The sequence below is a fragment of the Sciurus carolinensis genome, chromosome 2, assembly GCF_902686445.1.
Source record: "Sciurus carolinensis chromosome 2, mSciCar1.2, whole genome shotgun sequence".
Lineage (NCBI taxonomy): Eukaryota > Metazoa > Chordata > Mammalia > Rodentia > Sciuridae > Sciurus > Sciurus carolinensis.
The window spans coordinates 153,322,795-153,345,614 of record NC_062214.1 but is presented as its reverse complement, the minus strand read 5'-3'; the positions used below and the strand labels follow the sequence as shown (position 1 = coordinate 153,345,614).

Here is a 22,820-nt window from a genome sequence, read left to right as displayed (position 1 = left end):
GGCCCCGTACCGTCGCCCCGCCCTGACGCGCCGCGTGCCCCGCCCAGCACCCGAGCCCCGCCCTCCTGGGCCCGCCCATCGGCAGGCTCCGCCCCGCCCCCAGCCTGGCGGGTGGCGTCTGCGCCTCCGCCGGCGTCCGCCTGTGCGCGGCGCTGCGTGAGCTGCTAGAGAGGGGAGGAGGCGTTGGCCCTGCCACGTTTGGGTCGCGGTTCCCGGCTGTGGCGCGGGCGGTGCAAGAGGAGGTGGACGCGCTGAAGCCGGATCCGGATCCAGATCCGTGCTGCGTAGCCGGGTGGAAGAGAGTCCCACGCGTGTGAAGAGCAGCGCCGACGACTGGGCCTCTGCCGGTGAGAAGGTGCCGGGTGTCCTGAGGGCCGTGGGGACCCTGCTTTCAGGTTTACCGAACGCCGAGGCGGGCTAGGCCCCGATGGGGTTCTGTTGGGGCTGGCGGGCGTTTATCTTCGCCAGCAGGGTGCACATGGGGGTGCGAGCGCGGCTCCCAGGAAGTTGAACCGACGCGCATCGGGAGCAGAGGTTAAGGATGATGGCCCCCGGTCACTCCGTGCAGGGGTCCTGGCCTGGCAGGGCAGAAGCTGGGTTTGGGGTCGAAACTAACTCCTTTCCGGGCTTTGGCGTGGGAGATGGAGACCGTTGCCTGCCGTTCCTGCCGCTATCGCTTTCGAGTGGGCACCAACTGGCCCACGCTCCCTTCTGGCGTCCCGCGGTGGCGGGAGCCGCTGAGGACACGCTCCTGAGCGGGCTCCGAAGATCACCGACTAGATCAGGGCCTTCCCCGGGGAAGACAGGGCTTTCCTTTGTGTTTTTCTCAGGGCTCCGACCCCTAAAAACACCGAGTATTATGTGAGTTCTGTTGTAGTAGCTGGTGTTTATGTAAGCCGAACTCTTAAAAAAATTAACAAAAATTGAAAGGGTAATTATGAGATTAATTTTGTTGAACTAATCACTCATAAATTAATCCAAGAATAGATCTCAGGAAATTGTTTATATGTTTTACACAGGTTTTGATGAAGAGGGGGGACAGCTACCTGTCAGTACCGTATTTTATTGTAGAGCTCAACATGGGAAACAGGATTCTAGTTCCATTTAACTCAGTACCTTGAAGCAAGTTTTGAAAATTCTTTGTGCTCCAGCTTCCTCATAGGTAGACTGGGAATAATGCCTAAATGTTAAAGATCTAATGCTATCAGAAAATACTTTTGAAAATTGGTGCAGTTGCACACTCTTATCAGCAAATGTTCTGTAGCTTCAAATGTAGCCAAATTGTTAAAATTGTTACAAAATGTATATAGACAAACTCTAAAGTTTCAAACAGCACAAATCCTTTTCCCCATTCAGCACGACCGAGGATGTTCCCACTCTTGAGATATATACATATATCTATATCAAGATATAAACTGATATACACATATCATGAGCTTAATCAGGTCTCAGATTGTAAAACTTGTGTATTGACTTTGTAGATCTTCATGTCCAGTGTCTGTTACTTGTTGCTCTCAATTTCTTCTAGGAGCAATTTCTCCCTACTTGTATTCTAATCTGATATATAGAGGCTGGGAAACCAAATTGCTGAAATTGTGTCTAAAAATTCTCAAATGAATAAAAACTTATCAATACTAGCAAAAATGAATTTGATGTATGATTTTTGTGATACCACTTGTGACAATGTAGGAATTTTTTCCCCTTGATTTTCTGAAATGTGACCTCCAGATAAATCTTACATCATTCATTATTTGTTATTCATTCACCAGACATTTACTGCACTAGGGCTAGGCAATATCTTGGCCTTGTAAATGCATGCTAATTTAGCAGTTAAACAGAAAAAGATTCTTGAGGGTTAGGGTTTGCTCTTTCATATTTTTTAAGGGATTTTTTCCCCCCCATATAACCAGACTTGAAGAAGTACAGGAATAAAGGTGGCTTAAGGTATAATAGAGTGAAGGACCTTAAAACCATTATAACTTTTTTTTTTTAAATATTTTTTTAGATGTTGATAGATCTTTATTTTATTCTTTTATTTATATGTGGTGCTGAGAATCGAACCCAGTGCCTCACACATGCTAGGCAAGTGCTCTACCACTGAGCCACAACTCCAGCCCCCATTATAACTTTTTTGATCACATGCCTACTAGTTTCTATAATTAGTTTTTTGATGAGACTGAATACATAAATCCCATCTTCATAGCTTCTTGACTGGAAAGAGGGCTCTTCCTCTCTTGCTCCATGTGGTAAATCCTAAAGAGAGTTTTATATCGACTTTGGTTCTTATACTCTTAGCCGGATCAATCACTGTGGCCATGGTTGTGGAGCTGTATTATTTAGTAGCTAGTGTTACACATGGAATTAAAATTGTTTAACCAAAGATTATTTTCTCTTATTATTGGAAAATTGTGGTAAAGAGTCATTTATTTATAGTTCTTCCATCTCCCTCCTCTTTCTTTAGTACAGGTAGTTGTGGAGGCTTTTAGGAGTTGCCCTTTTTTTACCCCCTGCTTGCCCCTTTGAGTTTCTGACCTTTGCCATGAGAATGGACTGTCTCAGGGATCCACATCTTCTTCAGCATGGCTTATTTACTGGTTTATTTTACAGTATATTACAGGGATACAGATGAAATGTTATTAGGGTAAGGTATGTGGGAAGGGGTGCAGAGCTTTCATGCCCTCTCTGGGTCTGCTTTCCAGGAGCCTTCACATGTTCAGCTATCTGGAAGTTCCAGGGTTTACTTTTTAAAATTAAAAATAAAAATTAAGACCATAATGATAAGACTCAGTTTCAAACAACTGTGCAAACTTTACTGAAATTTCCTACTTTTGAGTATCTGTGGGCACCTTAAGATGCTAAAACATTTAAAATGACCCATTTAGTTCTTTTTCATTTTTTCTTTTGGTACTGGGGATTAAACCCACAGGGCTCTACCACTGAACTACAACCCCAGTCCTTGAGCAGAATTACTGTGCCTGCTTCCTAGTCTGCAAAATAGGGATAAAATCATGATTATCATTTATTGTGTTTTAAAGAGTTAACAAATATAAAGTACTCAAGTGTCAGTATTATTTTTATGATCACTCATAGAATAGGACCATCTGATGAAAGTAAAAACACCAGAAACTTAATATTTACTGATTAAATTCATAAGGCTAATTATTCTGTGTACCTCTCCCCCTCATGAAAATGACTAACCCTTTTTGTGTAGTTTCCAGACTACATTTTATTATAAACTCTGGCAACTTTAAGGGGAAAAGGAATCTAGTTAACCTTAAGTTTTGCTAATATTTATCTAAATTTGAATTCTTTTGAATTTTCTTTAAACTTCATGCTTACATGTTAAGTAACATAGTCAAATGTTTTAGTAGGGTGTTACATTGAGGAACTAAAAAATTTAATACCTTTCCCCAGCATACTGGTTGGACACAGACAGAATTTTATTTTGTTAATACCTTATCTGCATACCTGAAAAAACAATGTTGTTACCTATCTTTCACAGGAGATTTTATACAACAGCCTCAGGGGTCCAATTATCAGGGACATATACTAAGATGCATGCCTATAAAAACCTATTTAGGATGGATAGTAAGCTTGTTAAGTTGATATTAGAGTTTTAATCATCACAATTTACATCCTTTACTCAATATTTTTCACTTAGGTATAGTGTTATAGCACAAATGATCTGAATTCTGGGTGGGGGGAGGCTTAGTGTTCTACATAATAAACTATATTTTAATTTTTTCCTATCCAAGAATAGTGACTTTTGGCTTAATATAAACACAACAATCTGTCATTCTTTTTGTAGTCCCTCTATCCAGCACAGAGCCTGAATCATGAATTAAAGACAAAAATGTAGTAAGAACTTGGAAAATGAATTTTAAATTACTAATTAGAATGTATCTTGTTGAGTTTTTGTGGTGTGCCACATATTGCGAAGTGCTTGCTTGCATATAATAATTCTTTTCAAACTTGTGGTAATTTCATCTCTATTTTACAAATGAGAAAACAAGATTCTAAGAGCTTAATTACCTTAACCAAGATCACAGTTGACATTTGAATTAGAGTCCAACTGTTTCCATGCCCAGGTTTAAACCCTGCCTTCATAAATTTTGTAACCTCAGGCAGGTTATTTAATATCACTGTACCTTCATTTTATCATGTTAAAATGGAGATAATCATCACACTTAGCCTGTAGGATTTTTGAAGTAAATTACTTGGTAATACGTAAAATCCTTCAGTGCCTGGCATGAAGTAGGAGTTGAAAAAGTATTGAATTCTATTATTACATAACACTAACTTCCCAAAGCCTATACTGTCCTGCTGCTTTACCTATATAGTTTCATAGGGTGGTTACAGGCAGAAATTTAATTCACCTTTAAGGAAAAGTTAAGAATATTGGCCCTAAAGCATGTGTGACTTATGAAATAGCATATTTACATAAGAGAATTGTCTGTCTTTAAATAAGAGTTTCTTTAACTGGGTATAGGAATAGAAATGAAAGTTGGAAGGTTTTATTTAGTCCCTGGATGGGTAGGAATATCCTGTATCTTCCAGCAGCTCTGTATTCTAGAAGTGCACTCCCCCACCCCATTTTATACTTCATAAAAATTTTCATCCTTCCTTTCTGTTTTATCTATTATTTAGTCCTAATTTTATTAGGTCACTAGAGAGAATCTGCCCATTTCTGAATGTTCAAAAAAGCAGGGGAAATACCAAAAATGATTATTTTTCAGGAGCATGAAAATACTGACTGTTCTTAAGCTGCTTAGATGCAGCTGAGGAACTTATGTTACAGATTTTTAGAAAACCTGCTACGAAAACAAAATCTAATTTTTAAAAGTGACATAGCTAAGACCAGATATTACTATCACAACAATTCAGTAATTAGCAGTTCATCATGATTAATATAAAACAAATGATATGCCCAATAAGTCTTTACATTCAACAATTCCATTTTCTGATAGTAAGCATGATTTGTGTGTGTGTGTGTGTGTATTACTGGGGATTTAACCCAGGGGAACTTTACCACTGAGCTACAGCCCAGCCTTTTTTTTTTTTTTTTTTTTTTTTTGGAGATAGGGTCTTGCTAAGTGACCCACGTTGACTTTGAACTTATGATTATCCTGCCTCAGCCACCTGAATTCCTAGGATTACAGACATGCACCAGAAATTCTGCATGATATAAATATGTACAGACACACACACACACACACACACAGACACCGAGAGAGATCTGTAGTTGGGGCATTTGATGTTAGATTCTGGGTAGGCTAAAGCAAAATAGCTTGTATAAATGTTATAGAATGCTTTATTAACTTTATCGTTAACCATAATATTTCTTTTAGTAAACAATGCCTTATCGTTTAAATTTTTATTTTAGACCTTACTGGAAAGATGAAACCTGATGAAACGCCAATGTTTGACCCAAGTTTACTCAAAGAAGTAGACTGGAGTCAGAATACAGCAACATTTTCCCCAGCGATTTCTCCAACACATCCTGGAGAAGGTTTGGTTTTGAGGCCTCTTTGCACTGCTGACTTAAATAGAGGTATGGTAGGAAATCCTGGTTAGAATTATAGTTGACCTTCTGTTCTCTCTATAAACATGATGCTGATAACTTTTTAAAATATTTGTCTTTATATATTTGAAAGTATAGAGGTATTTTTCCTTGGATAAGTTGAAAAGGTTCTCTATGTACTTATTTTTTGGGGTGGGGTGGGGAGGATACTGGGGATTGGACCCAGGGGTACTTAACCACTGATCCACATCCCCGGCCCTTTTTTGTATTTCTTATTTTGAGACAGTGTCTCCTGAGTTGCTTAGGGCCTCACTAAGTTGCTGAGGCCATCTCTGAACTCATGATCCTCATGAGCCAAGCCACTGGGATTTCAGGCATGTGCACTGTGCCTGGTTCTATGTACTGCTTTTTTTTTTGGGGGGGGGGGTGCTGTGGATTGAGCTCAGGGGCATTCGACCACTGAGCCACATCCTATTTCGTATTTTTATTTAGAGACAGGAGCTCACTCAGTTGCTTCGCACCTCCTTTACCTGAGGCTGGCTTTGAATTTGTAATCCTTCTGCCTCACCCTCCTGAGCTGCTGCCACCACACTCAGCCTCTATGTACTTCTTTTATTAATATCTAAATTCTCGGGCCTGGTAATATAGCTCAGTTGGTAGAGTGCTTGCCTCGCAAGCTTAAGGCCCTGGGTTCAATCCCCAGCACCATTTAAAAAAAAAAAAAAAAACACGAGAAATATCTAAATTCTCCAAAATAACTTAAACTTTGGTAATCAAAAGCATTTTACTTCTCACAGTTTTATTCTGGGTAGGAACCTGAAGAAACTAATTTTTTTTTTTTTAAGTTGGGGAGGGAGTAAACAGTGGGCCTTTATTTTACTTATTTATATATATGTGGTGCTGAGGATCGAACCTAGAGCTTCACACATGCTAGGCAAGTGCTCTACCACTGAGCCACAACCCCAGCCCTGAAGAAACTAATTTTAGTCAAATTACTGAGTTTAGAAAAGTTGAAGTTCTAAGTATAGTTTTCATAATAGTTTTAATAAAATTAGAAATCTTTAAAATTGTAGTCTCAACAATGCTGTATTATTTATACTTTGACAAATGTTTTATGTGTGATCATAGTAAGAGCCTTGTACTTTAGTTCTTTTTTTTTTTGGGGGGGGGGGGTGCTGGGGATTGAACCTAGGGCCTTGTGCTTAGAAGGCAAGCACTCTACCAACTGAGCTATCTCCCCAGCCCCAAGCCTTGTACTTTAAACCAACATATCTGGGAAAATTTGGCATTCTTTGTATTGAACTTAACAAAGATAGCATTGAAAAAAATGTATATACTGGCTCTATAAATACTAGATACTGAAGTTTGTATTCCAAAAATCTTATTCAGGCAAAAATGTTGCTGAAGCCTTTTGTTCTTTATTGTAGTGATTATAGAAATAATAGATTTCAGTTTAATCTTTTTTAGTAATATTCAAGGGATAATTGTGGAAAATTTGAGAAAATAATTGTCCATATCACAACAAACGTATTACTTCTTTTCATATTTTATCTTCCCTTTTTGTTCTTCCTCACCACTTCAAATCTGTTCTTCAAAACAAGGTTTTTTTAAGGTACTTGGTCAGCTAACAGAGACTGGAGTTGTCAACCCTGAACAGTTTATGAGTAAGTACTATAGCCTCTTTTTTCCTGAATGAAATTAAAGGGAAGTAAGGTTTTATATTTGTTTAGAGTGCTATTCAGTACCTGCTTGTTTTTGTTCAAATAGCTGGAAGTTATTTAAGGAATAGATTAGCTGTTCTTCTTTTAATATTTAACCTAAATTGTAGAATCCAAATATAGTAACTACGTTGTTTTGCAAAATAGCTAACTACTTGTACAAAATTACTAAAGCATAGGATAATCTAGTTGGGGATTGAGGGAGAGGCAGCTCAAAAGATTTTTCATTTACTGTAGTATTTCCTTCTAGGTGGTTAGATTATTCACAGAAATTTCATTAGCAACCTCTCCCACCCCCCCACTCCAAAAAAAATTCAAGAGCAAATGTACTAAGTATTTTTGTTCTTATATTGAATTTCAAGGTTGGCAGGTATGTTAGTCATTCTAGCCCCTACCAACCCCAGCTTTTTTTTTTTTTTTTGGTGCTGGGAATTGAGCCCAGGGTCTTGTACATGTATCCCCACCCCAGCTTTTGAGAAAATGGGCATTCAGAGAGATCCAGTGTCTTACTCAAGACCACATAGAAGGACCAGAACCTCAGCTTCATCCAGTACTCCAACACTGCCTTTCCTGTTTCCTATAATTCTTTATTTCCATTAGTAGCTAAGTTTGGTTTGTATTCTGACCCTACTGAAAATGAAGACCATCATTCTCTAATTCAACTCCTAAAATTCTCTTCGCATGCATATCAGATTCAATGAGAAATTGTTTTTCAGCAATATCAGCATTAATAATCACTTAACGGGAGAGGAGCTATGCTCCTCTTAGTGACTTTGAAAAAATTACTTGGAAATGGAGACATTTTTCACTTACTTTGTAAGGTACTTTGAAAACAAAAACAATGATTCTGTTTATAAAAGAGCAAGTATGTAATCATGAAGCAAATGAAATCACAGTATTTTGAAAGAATTACAGAATACAAACATATTCTTGTTAAAATTTGTGAAGTTTGAGTTCTGTTGAATACATATTGAAGAAATAAAGTATTGAAGATATTGAAGTTTTAATAAGTCATAAAAATAGCAACATGTACAATTTTATGTATTAAGTGCTATTAATTAAAATAACTGTCAATCTTACTTTATTTTGCTAGCAGATTGTTTTAAATGTATCTACCATCGTCCAAAAATATTGATTGCTGATATTTCAACTTGTTTGTTTGAATAATGTATTTTTTAGAAATGAAAAGTAAATATTTTTAAAGTATTCAATAATTAATAAATCATCCAGTCCTAGTATTTTTCTGGCACCTAATAAAATAGATCTACCATGTGACACTTTGTTTTCCAATTTCCACAGAATCTTTTGAGCATATGAAGAAATCTGGGGATTATTATGTTACAGTTGTGGAAGATGTGACTCTAGGACAGATTGTTGCTACAGCAACTCTGATAATAGAACATAAATTCATCCATTCCTGTGCTAAGGTATGTACTCACATTAATGCTTGTAAGTAAAACAAGCGTTTTCTAGCAAAACTGACTTTGAATTTCCTCTAGACAAATCTGTTTTCTCACTGCTTTTCACTGTTTCTTAGAAATCCTTTAGCATTAAGCAGTTTTTGGTGTGTTTCTAAGAATTATAAATGAAGGAAAATGTAAATGAACTGCTTACTACTTTGTACTGCATTAGCACACATTTGTATCATTTTCCAGTTGGTAAAGGTTGCAGAATATTCATTTCCAATTCTCATAAACTTACATGATGTAGTAAACATATAAGAAGCCCTAGGTAACTGAATGAAAATAAGATAGGAACACATGGACTGTATCATGTGATTTATAAATTTGGGGAGGGGGGCTAAAACACTAGAAATTGATTTTACTTGTACATCTGAAATAAAATAGAATGATGAATGTACTGTGTTTATGGAACGATTTTATTTTTGGTGCTACAGATTCTGAGATTTGCTCTAAAACAATGGAGTGGGGTGGTTGGGGATACCACCAAAAAAAGAGTAAACCAAACGTTGACCCTTTATATTTCCTTTATGGTAATAAGTTAAAAACAATGCATTTTTTAAATGAAGTTCAAGTTTATAAAACATTTATCAATAAATTCTTACCAACTATCACTTGTAAATATTTTCAGAGAGGAAGAGTAGAAGATGTTGTTGTTAGTGATGAATGCAGAGGAAGGCAGCTTGGCAAACTGTAAGTAAACAATCAAGGCAACTCTGGGTAAATTGGATACTGTTTCAGTTCATTTCTTGCTAAAATGCCTATTATAAAAAGTTTTTCCTTTTTGAAGTTCTTTTTGGGCTCCATTAATTCTGAACTCATTTTCATTCGAAATTGAAAGCATACTATCACCAGCTTTTTCTTGGGGGCGGGGGGTTCTAGGGATTAAACCCAAATCACATGCACTGAACTATACATTCCAGACCTTTAAAATTTTCTTTTGAGACAGGATCTCACTAATATCATGAGTTGGCCTGGAATTTGAGATCCTCCTGCATCAGCCTCTCCACTAGCTGGGATTACAGGTGTGCACCATTGCACCTGGTAGATCACATTTTAATAAAAGGTTGTGACCCTTTAAGGACTTACAAAGATGTATACTCTTTTGCTTTGTGTCCATATCTGTTATTTAGACCTATGCTGACTTAATATTTTCACAAGTATTAAAGTAGTTTTAAAATGATTAAATGGGGCTAGGGATGTAGCTTAGTGGTAGAGTGCTTTCATGTGGGCAACCCTGGGTTCCATCTCCAGTACCACAAACAGAAGATTATGTAGTTTTACACAAGTTGATAGTCTTTAGTGTCAACATGAATAAATACTTTTGAAAAGTTAGGGTTAGGGTAAGTTTAGTATTTATCTTGTTGACTAATGAGCTCGAGGGTACTGGATAAAGTATATTTGAAACTAAGTGAAAATGCTTTGGTGATTTAAATGCTTATCGACTTATAAATTTGAATTTTTAAAGGAATACAATGGGAAAGGACAAGATCTATACCTATTTCTAATAGACATTTTTATATAACACTAATTCATAAATGCTCTGTCTCCTCACTTTCCCTTTTTAAAATTTTAGGTTATTATCAACTCTTACTCTGCTAAGCAAGAAACTGAACTGTTATAAGATCACTCTTGAATGTCTACCAGAAAATGTTGGTTTCTACAAGAAATGTGGATATACAGTATCTGAAGAAAACTACATGTGTCGGAGATTTCTACAGTAAAGAATTGTCAGAGGAGCTCATGCTACAATGCTTCACTCTTCCTAGAATTAAAAACATTTTTGTTACTGCAACCCAGTGACCTCCATAAATACTGGACTGAAAAAAAATTGTAATACTACAAATTTAATGACACTTAGAAAGATTACTTTGAGATGGTGGGACAGTCTGTGAGCTTAGATTTCAAATGAGTATTATCAAAGGGGATGATTTTTAACCAAAGGAATATATTTTTAACTTGAATCTTTTCTTGCATTGTATTTTTCTAAAGTTTGGCTTCATTTCTTGATAGTCAAGAGTATGGGTAGTAAGGAGTTGTATAGTCTGCTGTCTTTGCTGCTCATTTTTAAAAAGTATACATTCACAAAATTAAATATTTTGTTTCAAAGAAACATCTAAATAAACCTAGAGGTGTATCATTTCTCATATATTATAGGAAGTTGGATAAATTAGTTATAACTAAGTAGTGCACCTAACATTTGTTGATTCTAATGCTGGCAAACAACTTTGTCAGCATTGTAAAAAGAAAAATCAGCTTATAAAATGTGACAAGATTTAAAGTACAGTAGTTTAAATGTTTCACTAAATTTTATATAGTTCTATGGAGATCAAGTACCACCTGTCTTATCTGTGAAACAAATTATTCATTGTTCAAGGGCATAATAATGGGTCATCCAAGGTATGTTCTGGTGTAATTGTGTGTGGTACTGGGGATTGAACCCAGGGTAAGGTACCTTTTAATAGTGAAGAAGCAGCTCTGGGCATACCTGATTCTGTTTTCATAGGTATCTAAAATCTTTTGATTAATGTTTTTAGGAAATATGAAATGATTATAAAATTGAGTGGGATATTTAAAAATGTATGGTACTGTATTTGCAACATTGTTAAAATACTGATGGAAGCTTTTCTATTTAATGTAATTATAATGGAACTATTATTCTGTTCACTATTTTGATTTTATTTATTTCAATTATTTTTTAAAGTTGAAGAATTACTTATTAATGGTACTAATCTTTTGCATTCCATGTTACATTAAACCTGTTCATATGAATGGTCTGTTAGAATCCTGCCCGTGCTTTTCTTGAGTGTTTTATTGAACTATTAGATTCAGTCATGGTTCAAGACATCTTAGTTTTGTGTACTCTTTGTAAAATGAACTTAGGAAGTAAGGACCACCTATTTCTCACCTCTTATTCATACATGGCTGGGTTTCCCTCCAAGCAGTTAGGTAAAACTGGCTTTCAAAGACAACAGAGATCTTTCACCAACAGAAGGTACACTACTCATTTTGCTGACCCACTTACACAAATAAACCCATTTGCCTATAGTGAAAGCAATAAAAAGTTCACTTTTTCTTTTCAGGAGTCCTAAAACTTTAGTAGCTTCATTAGGTAAATTCAGGTAATTAAAAACCCATATTAAGTAAGCCTAGTAAAAAGTTGAAATTTAATGCTTTATTAAATTTCTTACCACTTAACTATTTGAAGTAAAATTATCTATTAGGCTGGTATTTCAATAAATCCCATTAAATTGTGTTCTTCAGGTCTTCTCTTAAATCCCCCCTATAGGAAATAGAGTTATAAATAAGGCTTAGTATGTAAAAATTGTGTTACTGCAGAAAATAGTACTCTAGTTATCAAAATGTTTATTTCTAATCCACATTGTAAGTAAACAATATGAAAAAAATCTGCATTTAATATATGAACTATATTAACTTCTTTTTGTTAGCATTTTGTTTTTGAAAAGGTATAATGAGTGGTAGTTCTGATTTTCAGGTGTCCCATGTTTTGTGTGCTTACATTTCATTGACCCAAAAAGGTACTATTGGACCATCCCTGAAATCTGTATGCATTTTAGGATCAGTGACCTGGTATAGTTTAGTTGCTCTTAGTGGAATCTAAAATCATGATTTATTTAGGTGGAATCTTAGATTTGATTAAGTAAAGAGTACAGGATGAGAGAGGGAAGAAAGTACTATAAAATTGAAGTTTTTTTTAAAAAATGGATTGAAAGTGGTTCTATAAGCCTTCTTTCAAACATGAATTCTCTCCCTTAGATTTCCCAACTTGCTCAGCTTACAAATTTGGGGCTTGTAGACTTCTCATTTTTTGTGTGTGTGACCACAAAGTTTTGAAAGATATTCTTAAGTGCTTCTCAATATGCAATGTTCATTCACCTTTTTTTAAATCTGTGAGTGTAAAACTGGGTTACTTTTACCCAGAAAACAAGTAAAGCAATTTTCAGGCATAAGCAGTATGAATGAACTTTTCAGGATTTTTGAGGTATAATGGCACAACAGTTTTAATACAACCACCAATCTTCACAAAATAATTTTAATACTTTGTGCCTGGGCTAGCAGCATTTTGCACTGTGACATTCCTATACATACATAAGCATTTTATCCAAATACAAATGTTAAAAGCAGAGTAACATAAGCAATTGCTTATACAAAGGTAAATAGACACTGTAATGTTTTCTTCTTGAATCATTTTTGCTGCATAGTAAATTGCAATTACATGTCAGTATGTTACTGATCTATAGAATACACTTTGAACTGTGAGGTATGGCAACTCCCTATGAGAGGGAGCTAACATGTAAACCTGAATATTTTGAGTGAGTTTTTTTTTTTTTTTTTTTTTTTTTTTTTAATAGCTGCCATGGATGGGAAAGACAAAGAAAATCCAGCATTCAATACCCTAGAAACTTATTTTTCTAATAAAAAAGAAATTAAAGAATTTTAGTAATTCTTAACTACTTCCTATTATTTTCTTATCAATGAATGGACAAAAGTAAAGTAAATATTGAAGTGAAGCTATGTTATGGAATTATGGATTAAACCAATTATTTAAAAAATAAATCCGCCAGGTAACTGCTCATTTACTTTACATCAAGCTGAGATCCTGATAGATACATCTCAACTTTATAATTCAAGACTGCAGTTAAATACTTCTAATTCACTTGAATCACCATGGTAATAAGACAATTAGGAACCTTATATTTTCTTGAAAAGGACATGCTTAACATTTTGACATTACTTCTAAACTCAGATTCTAAGCACAAAATCCCCCCAAAATGAGTATTCTGCTCTAAAAGTTAAGTGGTTGAGAATTGGTAGCAAAAGCTATCACAGTCTAACACTTCCACCGGAGTAGATACAAATAAAAGTAACTTGTTTAAATATCTAATGGATAACAAATTAACATGAACGAATTAACTGAAATTAGAAGGTAAGAATACTGCCATTTCAGTTTGAATATTTTCAGTATTTAAGTTTCATACTTTAAAAATGGATAGTAATGCAGTTTGCCTGTATTTCAATTCAATTTCATTTTAAATTCTGTGCCTGGATTATATATTTAATGTTAAAATTGGGTGATATCTCATACATTATTCAACTACTCTACAAAATAAATCATGATTGGTTAAGTTAATTATCACAAAACATCACTGGAAATGAAAGTAGCAGAGAAATGAGACCAAATAGAATAAAGAATGAGTAGTTACAAAAAAGCTAGTTGTAAGTCGATAAACAGATCTAAGGGGTTGGGGGGACTTGCAATGTTCTCATAGGAAAGGGTAAAACCTCATGTTCTGTACCCATTAACATTTTATGCAAGATGATAGTAGTCCTGTTTTCTAGTGTTTGAGACTGTCTTTAGTATATAGTGCTGGGCAGGCACTTTAGTGACAACACAAAAATAGTGGTTAGAAAAAGAGGAAAATTACTAGCTACAAATTGGTATCACTACCCAAATTTGTATTTTTTGCCAGACTGCTACAGAGGATAAGTAGTTTTATACGAATTTAAAAACTAAAAAAAACTTCAATTACCTAATTTGTAAATCTAAATTTGCTTTTATGAAGATTATTTCAAGCAGTTTCTGTTAGAGATTGTAAGAGATGTTTGCTGACCTGTTCAATAATGATCTACATACAGGAAAGCTGTGGAATCTGGCTTTTTACCAGCTAGAACTTTTGAACACTCAATGCAATCTTGACTTCACTAGATCACTATACCAAATATAATCACAACAGAATACTGGACCACAATGAGATTAACAATATACTATTTTCAGAGTGGTGAGAGAAGAAAAGATGGGAAATGAGAAGAATACTACGAGTCAACAGGACTTAACTCTAAATTAACAAAAAAATTTCAATAACTCTTCATTGTTGCACTATGCTGATAAAATTTTTTTTTCTGTATTATTACATCATAAGGAGGAAAGAAAGCAAGTAACCTGGTGTAATAAGTTACCTTGCATAGTGCCTCTTGGTACTATGGGAATGCACAGATTTTTATTCCCATCAGTAAAGCACCTCAAGAGAGGACTGAGAAAAGTGAGATATAAAGTTTTGTTTGTGCTACCCCTAAAGTCATCAACTATAAAAAGTTAAAAACTTCCCTCAAATCATACTTAAGATAGCAAAAATGTTTTTCTTAGAACAACTACTGTACATATAAATAAAAATATGAAGAACTAAAGATTCATAAAGTGACTGCTAATGCAAATTATGGGGGAAATTTGGATTAACTCAATTTAAAGAACTGATTAATTCACTAATTTAAACACCACTAAAACTACCCACAAATCACTTTCCCCAATAAATCCATCTTCAAAGAAGAGCTTCTGTCTGAGCTGGAATAATCTCACAGAATCATTAAGACAACAAAACAGAGTAAATGTTCCATATTTTTAAAAAAATTTAGTAACATTTTCTTTAGGCCTCACCCATTCAGTTTAAGCTAATTTATAAAGATTTAAAAACAAAAATGACAGAAAAATGTTAAGAACTCTTCAGTGTTCTACATACTAATTTAGAGGTCATGAGAATTTAAATTTTTTAAAAAATAATGCAAGGCACTTTCTTTTTGGGGGCTTCATTTGGAAAAAAATAGTGCTACATTGGTTTATCATATTCTATTTAGAACCATTTTGGACAAAGGTCAAAAGAGCTAGACAACTCTGAAAAGAACAAATACAACATTTGGCTTAAAAAAGGAAGCAAAATGGAAAGTCATTTGAAAATCAAACACTATCCTTGTTTTTGAGCATCTGGTACTATAAAGCAAAAACATCTTTCTTTGATCATCAAAAAACCTTTTTTCCTATAGAATAAACAAATTAGGAAAGGAAGCATTAACTGAATTAAGTTACAGTAAAGATAGTTGGTTAATGTCATGATTGAAAGAATACTAAGAAGGAATCAAGAAGTTTAAAAAAATAAAATGGCAAATAACTGAATTATAATAAAAAATGTGGCAGACTGCTGCATTTTGTTAATGTTTCTGTAAGAGGCTCCTTCATAAAAGTGAACTGTAAAATTATTTTAAAAATGTAATACATAGAACACAAAATGAATTTTTAGCAAACCTTAGGAAATTCTTTTGTTATAAATTACCCAAAATTTATAAACAAATCCCCCTAACTTGCATTTTGTTTAAAGTAATAACTTTATATCATACAAATAAATTTCAAGTATGAAAAGTGCATTATTGCAATAATACCTCTTTGCAAGTCCAAAATTCTTGGTTTATAATAAACTGTAAAGTATTTAAAAAAACAAAACAAAAAACAAAACAAAACAAAAAAAACCCAAAACCATCAGTGCCATCTATTCAGAAGTCCAACATCTTCTTAAAATGTTGCTCAACAAGTTGCAGAGAAACATGTCTGAAAGCAACATATAATTGAAAAGAAACTACTTGTTTTCTTACCATTTTACATCATTATTATTATTTCTAGTATTTTCTCCTTTCCAAACAGAAATTCACACCCTCTATAATGTTCCTCTTGAGTCAGCCATTCTGTGCAGTTGCCACTTGCATGTTTCCAAAGTCATCTTCTTCCTCATGTGTTCTCTTCAAACTGCCTAAAGTTATTGAGTGAATGTAACATGAGAACTTAAATTCATGTTAGAATGCTACAGGCAGTAAAAATCTATTTTACATGAAGTGATACCATGTACAAACTATAACCGCATGACTAAATTTATAGCAAAATTGAGTAAATTATTTCATTGTAAATTACCCAAAAAACTTTTACTTCATGATTGAATATATTTTTCCTCCTGATATTTAGATATTGTATATAATAAACACTAATTTTTAAAATAGTGCAAAAACAGAACTTTTGAAGAGCTAATGGTACATAAGTTTGATTATCAAGTTTATGCTCTTTAAGCACCATGTGACTAAGGACATAAAATTTAAGAAATTAATCATACTTTATGACTTTTCAAAATATGATTATCCATTTGTTTTCATAGATACGGTTATGAAGAGCAGCTGAAAACATTTTTCCATTGAAGTTGTGGTCTTATTATCAGTAAACTGAAGGGTAGAAGCAGAGTCTGCTTGTACAAAAGTTTCCCACACAATATCAAACCTATTCATTTATGCCGAAGAGTTATAATCACAAAATCTGAGTCTAAATGGTAGAAAACTTTAGGGAAGTTTTCTGACTGGCAGAATCAACTGCCAGTTCTGTATTTTGTCTAACAATGGCATGGTCTCAAACTTATGCCTTAAAGGTGGTGCTAAGTCACAGTTAATAATAATTCAGAGGACAGATTCTAATATGAAGTTAATGTTTCAATGTAAAATTAAACTAAAGATTAAATTATGAGGCTAAACACAATGCTGTTTTGAGTTTCAGATGAACTCCAAATGTTGAGGGGCTAGTCAAAGAATGCATTAATCATGTTTTTCTGAGGCGATGACATCTGACCTCAAGAATAGGGAGAATGACCACTCAGAGCGGCAATCATCAAGAATACAAATAATAATAAATGTTGAGGATGTAAGGGGAAAAGGTATAATCATACAATTCTGGTGGACAGCAAGTTTGTACAACCACTCTGGAAAGCAGTATGGAGATTCCTCAAAAGACAAGGAATGGAACTACCACCATATACCCAGCTATCTTACACCTTGGTATTTATCCCCCAAAACTGAAATCAGCATACTATAATGATAAAGGCACATCAATGTTTATAGCAGCCAAATTAGGGACCCAGCCCAGGTAAAGAAAATATTATGTATATATACCCAATGGAGTTTTACTCAGCACAAGAAGAATGAAATTGTGGCATCAGCTGGAAAACACCATGCTAAGTGAAATAAGCCACACTCAGAAATCAAGGGTTGAATGTTTTCTCTCATTTGTAGAAGCTAGAATAAAGTAAGGGGAAAAAAAGGAGTGGTGGGGAAATCCCATGAAAATAGGGAGATCAGTGGAGCAGAGGAAGGGGATTGAAGAGAAAGGAGGAAGTATGAGAAGAGAGAGGAATGGTGGAATGACAGACTGACCAAATTATGCTATGTGCACACATGAATATACCACAGTGAATTTAACCTTTATGTATATTTAATAAAGCACTAATTTAAAAGAAAAAAACATAAATAAACAGGAGTATCAGTATAAGAGAGGAAGAGAAATGGGGGAAAGGGAAGAAGGGAAGTCACTGGGGACTGAAGTGGAGCAAATTGTATTACATGCTTGTATGATTATATCACAATGCACCCCAAAGTTATATATAACTATAATGCACCAATAAAAATACAAAAAAAAAAAAAAGAGAGAGTGAATATCATGCATTTTAGGTGAGAAAAAACACACATAGTAAATCATTGTTTATGAGGAACAATGAGAAACATACAGAAAAATCAGAAGAACTTTACTATGTCTGGTAATCTATCTGTTTTCTACTCTGGGAATGAAGGCAGTGAAGTCTTTGGCAAAGGAAACATAATTACAAATATCTTTATAAAAATAAGCCTGGACACAATGAACAAAATTAAGTTTGGATAGGAGGCCAATATACCTGAAATAGATTGTGAATAAGGGTACCATAAAAAAAAGGAAGGAATTTAAAGATAATGAGGAAATGGACCCTACAGGATTAAGAAAGTGATTATCGGGGCTGGGTTGTAGTTCAGTGGTAGAGCACTTGCCAAGCACATGTGAGGCACTGGGTTCAATTCTCAGCACCACATATAAGTAAATAAAAAAAAAAGTGATTAGTCACAGGTGGCATAAGAAAGAAAAGAGTCAATGATAACCAGGAAGTTGAGCTTCAGGGAAGAATATATAGCCTTATCACATCAGGCAATGCAGTACAGAGGAAAGACTGTGGATCAGATCACCCTGTGCTCAAATTTCAGGTAGGTAACCATTCATTCTTTCTTACAAAGCTGTCTGTTCAAAGAATACATCAACTGTATGGCAGAGAAACTATAAACGTATGAATGAGTGAATGAATGAATGAATGAATACGTGCATGCATGCCGTGAGTACTCTAGTAGGCTAAAACAGATAAACAAGGGTAGCAAGGTTGTGGAAAAGGAAGACGAAGGTTAAAAGGTTTTGAGAATACAATTGGATTGCTATATTTGAAAACGAGGGGCTTTGGGTGCTTCTAAAATAGCAAAGGAAGGAAAAAGATCAAAATACTGATGGCCAAAGAAAAACAAAGGTGGCTCATATTAATTATCCTTCTAAACCTAAAACATACATCTGAAAACAGGGTTATATTAACTATCATTTATTTTTAGTAAAATCACTTACTAAAATCAGACTCCTCCTATTATCTTAATCTTTACAACACAGTTATATTATTTAAGAAACTTAAAACTAAATTAAGTAGATATCTAATCTTCCAACTAGGAGATTCTAACTGACCAGGCATAATGGTATACACACAGTTCATTGTAACACAGATTCATCATAAAATCAATGCTTTTGAAATTATCTGAATTCAATAGTTTACTCCTAATTTTCTGAACAATTTAAACTGTTCAGCATAACTTCTAGCAAGCAATGGCTGCAACTTTTCTACAATTTTTTTTTTTTTTTTTTTAACCATTACCTTTCTCTCCAACTTTCTTTTTTTTTTTTTGGGTGCTGGGGATTGAACTCAGGGCCTTGTGCTTGCAAGGCAAGCACTCTACCAACTGAGCATCTCCCCAGCCCCTCCAACTTTCTTTAAAAAGAAAAAATCCTTACCTGTGGTACCAGAATGAACAGATAAGGACCTTTCTATCTGGAGTGGTGACATCATCTGTATTGTTAATTTTGCTAAGTAGATGGCTTCATATTCCTAAAAAAGATTTTAATTAAGTTGGATATACATTTATATTATTGAAAAAAGTGATTAATTTGCACATTATTGGTATTCTTAATTTACAATGAAAACACTGGCACCATATCATTGTAAGAATAACTGAGGTTTAAATTCCTATCTCATAATTGCCAGCTACTGATAACCATAAATCAAGTCATGTCAATAGCTTGAACTGCCAGTCAGTATGTGTACCCAGGCACTAGGGCATTAGCTATAATGATCTCTAATTCCATTTGCTGGGGGCAAAAACAAAACAAAACAAAACCAATCAAAAATGAAACTGGCAATCTCATTAAATGAAATGAAATAAAATAAAATTCAGTAAAAATAAATGCTGTAGACGGGCACAGTAATCCCAGCAACTCAGGAGCCTGAGCAGGAGGATTGCAAGTTCAAGGTCAGCCTTTGGCAACTCAATATGATCCTGTATTAAAATAAAATAAAAAGGAATGTTGCCCGGTGGTCAGTACTCCTGGGTTCAATCCCTGGTACCTAAAACAAGGTATGTTGTAAAATATTTTGAATATTAGATAAATTAGTCATTTAATATATTCAAGTATATATCTTTTTCTCTAATCCATTAAAGACAGTTGTTCTTTCTCTGCTTCCAGTAAAAGATGGCAGAATCAAGACATTTCTGTTCTTCCCCACTTTCTGAAAACAAGGAAAACATTTAATGAAAGTAGGAAACACTGCTAACTCTGAAGAGAAAAATGAGGAAAAGGGGACTGATCACCAAGTAGATAGGGGTAAGTGGTTATCTTTACAAAGGGAGGAGAGCTGCGCTTAGGAAGGAGTACCAAGAGGGCTCTAGGGATTGTGGCAAATATTCAAATTTCTTGACCTGGGTGATGGTTATGTGAATGCTTATTTAAATTTTATGTATTTTCTATATATGTACTGTATTCACACTAAAAGGTCTAAAAAATGGAACCAAACTCAGTTAGGCACAGAAGATGGCTGCCTCCTCAGCTATCTCAGGCAAAGTAGATATAGTTCATAGTTCTTCAAAAATGGAGGTAGACTTACAAGACCTTGAGTGGTATGACAAAAGCAAAAGAATAAGTGGGCTGTGGGAAAAAAGCAATGTTGGAGGCATCAGAATACCCAACTTCTAAGTGTACTACTGAGCTACAGTAACAAAAACTGCATGTTTTTTATTAGTATAAACACAGACATATAGACCAAAGAAACAGAAAGCACAGATATGTGCTGTCTGCCATTTGATCCTTAATAAAGGAGCCAAAAACACGTTGGAGAAAAAACAGCTTTTAAAAGGTGCTAGGAAAACTGGTTGTCCACACGTAGAAGAATGAAACTAGCTTCCTATCTCTCATCCTGCACAAAAGTCAATTCTAAATGGATGAAAGACTTAGGAATTAGACCAGACACTGCAACTGTTAGAAAACACAGGGTCAACACTCCTATATACAGGTGCTGACTGGCTTGTGATATATACAGATTTACCATGCTACATGCTACCATGATGTGCTGCCCTGACAGGAATCTAAAACAATGGGTCCAATCAATCACAGAATGGAACTTCTAAAACAGTGAACCAAAATAAATCATTGCTGATTATGAGTTGATTATATCAGATAATCATACACAAAGAGCTATTGCAAAACCTGTGAGAAAAAGACCAATAACCTGCTAGAAAAATATGCAAAGAACATCAATAACCAGTTCACAGAAAATACAAATAATTTGAACACAGGAAAAGAGTCCCAAATTCATTAATTCAAAGGAAAGTCAATTAAAACAAGGAACTGTTACCTTTACCACTATGATAGCAGTACTCAAAAAATTTGATAAGAAAATTTGTGGCTACTGGTATTCACTCGGGTAGGGCAAAGCAGGCACTCCTTGCTTCCTGGTTCACATTATTTCATACTTTTGAGAGATAATTTGGCAATATCTATCAAATTTCAAATATTCTGTAATCCAACAATTCCATTCCAATCAATTATCTTACAGGTAAATTCACAGATATATACAAAGATGTACCTGTTAAGATATATTTCCAATATAGTTTATCATCATAAAAGCTTAGAAACAATATAAAAACTCGTGAATAAGGAATTGGTCACATGTATGGTCATGGTCTGCTTAACAACTGTAGCAAGTTCTAAGAAATGTATTGTCAGGTGATTTCATAGTTTGGTTTGCTGGAGGAGGAGCAGTGTATAGTTAATGGGAATTGAATCCAGGGGCACTCTTAACATTGAGCTATATCCCCATCCCTTTTTAAAAATTATACTTTGAGAGAGGATCTTGCTAAATTGCTCAGGCAATTGCCTCAGACCCAAGTCACTGGCATTACAGACTTGTGAGAGCACACCCAGCTTGTTAGGTGATTTCACTGTGTGAACATCAGTGCACTTACACAACCTAGATGGTATAGTTTACTACACCCCTAAGTTATATGTGTGTGTGTGTGTGTGTGTGAAATATCCTAAACCTCAAGGTAATGATGATCAAAAGAGTAAATCAAAGGAAGAGAACACTGAAATCAAGAGGCAGTAAAGACAAGATGTATGAGACTGCCTATGACATATGCATACTATTTTATAGTAAACTGCAGTAGTCGTATATAGAACTGCACACCAGCATCACCACAAACATGTGAGTGGTATGTTGGACAACACTGTTATGATGGCTATGAGATCACTAGGAAATAGGAATCTTTCAGATCCATTACAGTCTTATAGGACCATCATCATATGTGCAGCCATTGTTGATCAAAATGTTATGTGGCCAATCAATGTATATTATAGAAATATCTTCAATATTTATTATAAAGAGATTTATTACTTCACATTATATTCTTAAACACTGCTGATTTTTTAACCATAAGCATATATTACTCTTCCAAATATAAAAATGTTTTTAAAAATGCATTTTTTTACAGAACAAGGCAAAAAGCAAAGAAATTATAGTTAGTGCATCTGACAAACCTCAACAAAATTTTAAATAACATGGAAAACATAAAATACATAATAATCAAATTATTGAGATTATGCAAACTCTAAGCACTTAAAAAGTAAATTCTACATCTAAATTCACAAACAAAATATTTTAATTATTGTATATTCCGAATGCCATTAAAGAAGAGAGAATTTAGCTACCTGAAGTTGATGGACAAAACCAGCATTTGGATTAATACAAAATCTTCTTTCTTGGACATAAGCAAATGCATCTCTTAAAACAGAAAAGAAAAATTAATGTAATGTTATTATTTAATTAATTATTCAAGCATTTCAGAATTCATCCA

The 22,820-nt window shown here is 34.6% G+C and overlaps 2 protein-coding genes across 3 annotated transcripts in view; one reads left to right on the top strand and one right to left on the bottom strand.

Moving 5' to 3' along the window:
- The first annotated feature begins 129 nt into the window (after nt 1-129).
- Gnpnat1 (glucosamine-phosphate N-acetyltransferase 1) lies at nt 130-12,272 on the top strand. The gene is made up of 6 exons (XM_047539090.1): nt 130-347; nt 5,384-5,551; nt 7,123-7,185; nt 8,539-8,666; nt 9,331-9,392; nt 10,276-12,272. Exons 2-6 carry the CDS (start codon nt 5,398-5,400, stop codon nt 10,421-10,423), a joined length of 555 nt encoding a protein of 184 aa, XP_047395046.1. The 5' UTR covers nt 130-347; nt 5,384-5,397; the 3' UTR covers nt 10,424-12,272.
- The window catches only part of Styx (serine/threonine/tyrosine interacting protein), a 32,103-nt gene continuing 17,430 nt past the window's right edge, over nt 8,148-22,820 (bottom strand). The window contains exons 9-13 of one of the 2 annotated variants that reach the window (XR_007107011.1): nt 22,675-22,747; nt 19,429-19,522; nt 16,140-16,294; nt 11,891-11,982; nt 8,148-9,390 (exon numbers count right to left, since the gene is read on the bottom strand). Coding sequence is in view for 1 of the 2 variants with exons in the window: in XM_047539089.1 (XP_047395045.1) it covers nt 16,221-16,294; nt 19,429-19,522; nt 22,675-22,747 (241 nt within the window). In the remaining variant the exon portion in view is untranslated. Of the gene's footprint in view, nt 9,391-11,890; nt 11,983-12,048; nt 16,295-19,428; nt 19,523-22,674; nt 22,748-22,820 lie in introns of those variants that run through there. The other variant, XM_047539089.1, reaches the window with a different exon arrangement.

Excerpts from the sequence above, each read along its gene's own strand:
- Gnpnat1 (XM_047539090.1), top strand. The coding sequence starts at position 5,398 with ATGAAACCTGATGAAACGCCAATGTTTGACCCAAGTTTACTCAAAGAA. Across the intron at positions 8,667-9,330 it reads TCATCCATTCCTGTGCTAAG|AGAGGAAGAGTAGAAGATGT; the intron begins GTATGTACTCAC and ends AAATATTTTCAG. Across the intron at positions 9,393-10,275 it reads GGAAGGCAGCTTGGCAAACT|GTTATTATCAACTCTTACTC; the intron begins GTAAGTAAACAA and ends TTAAAATTTTAG.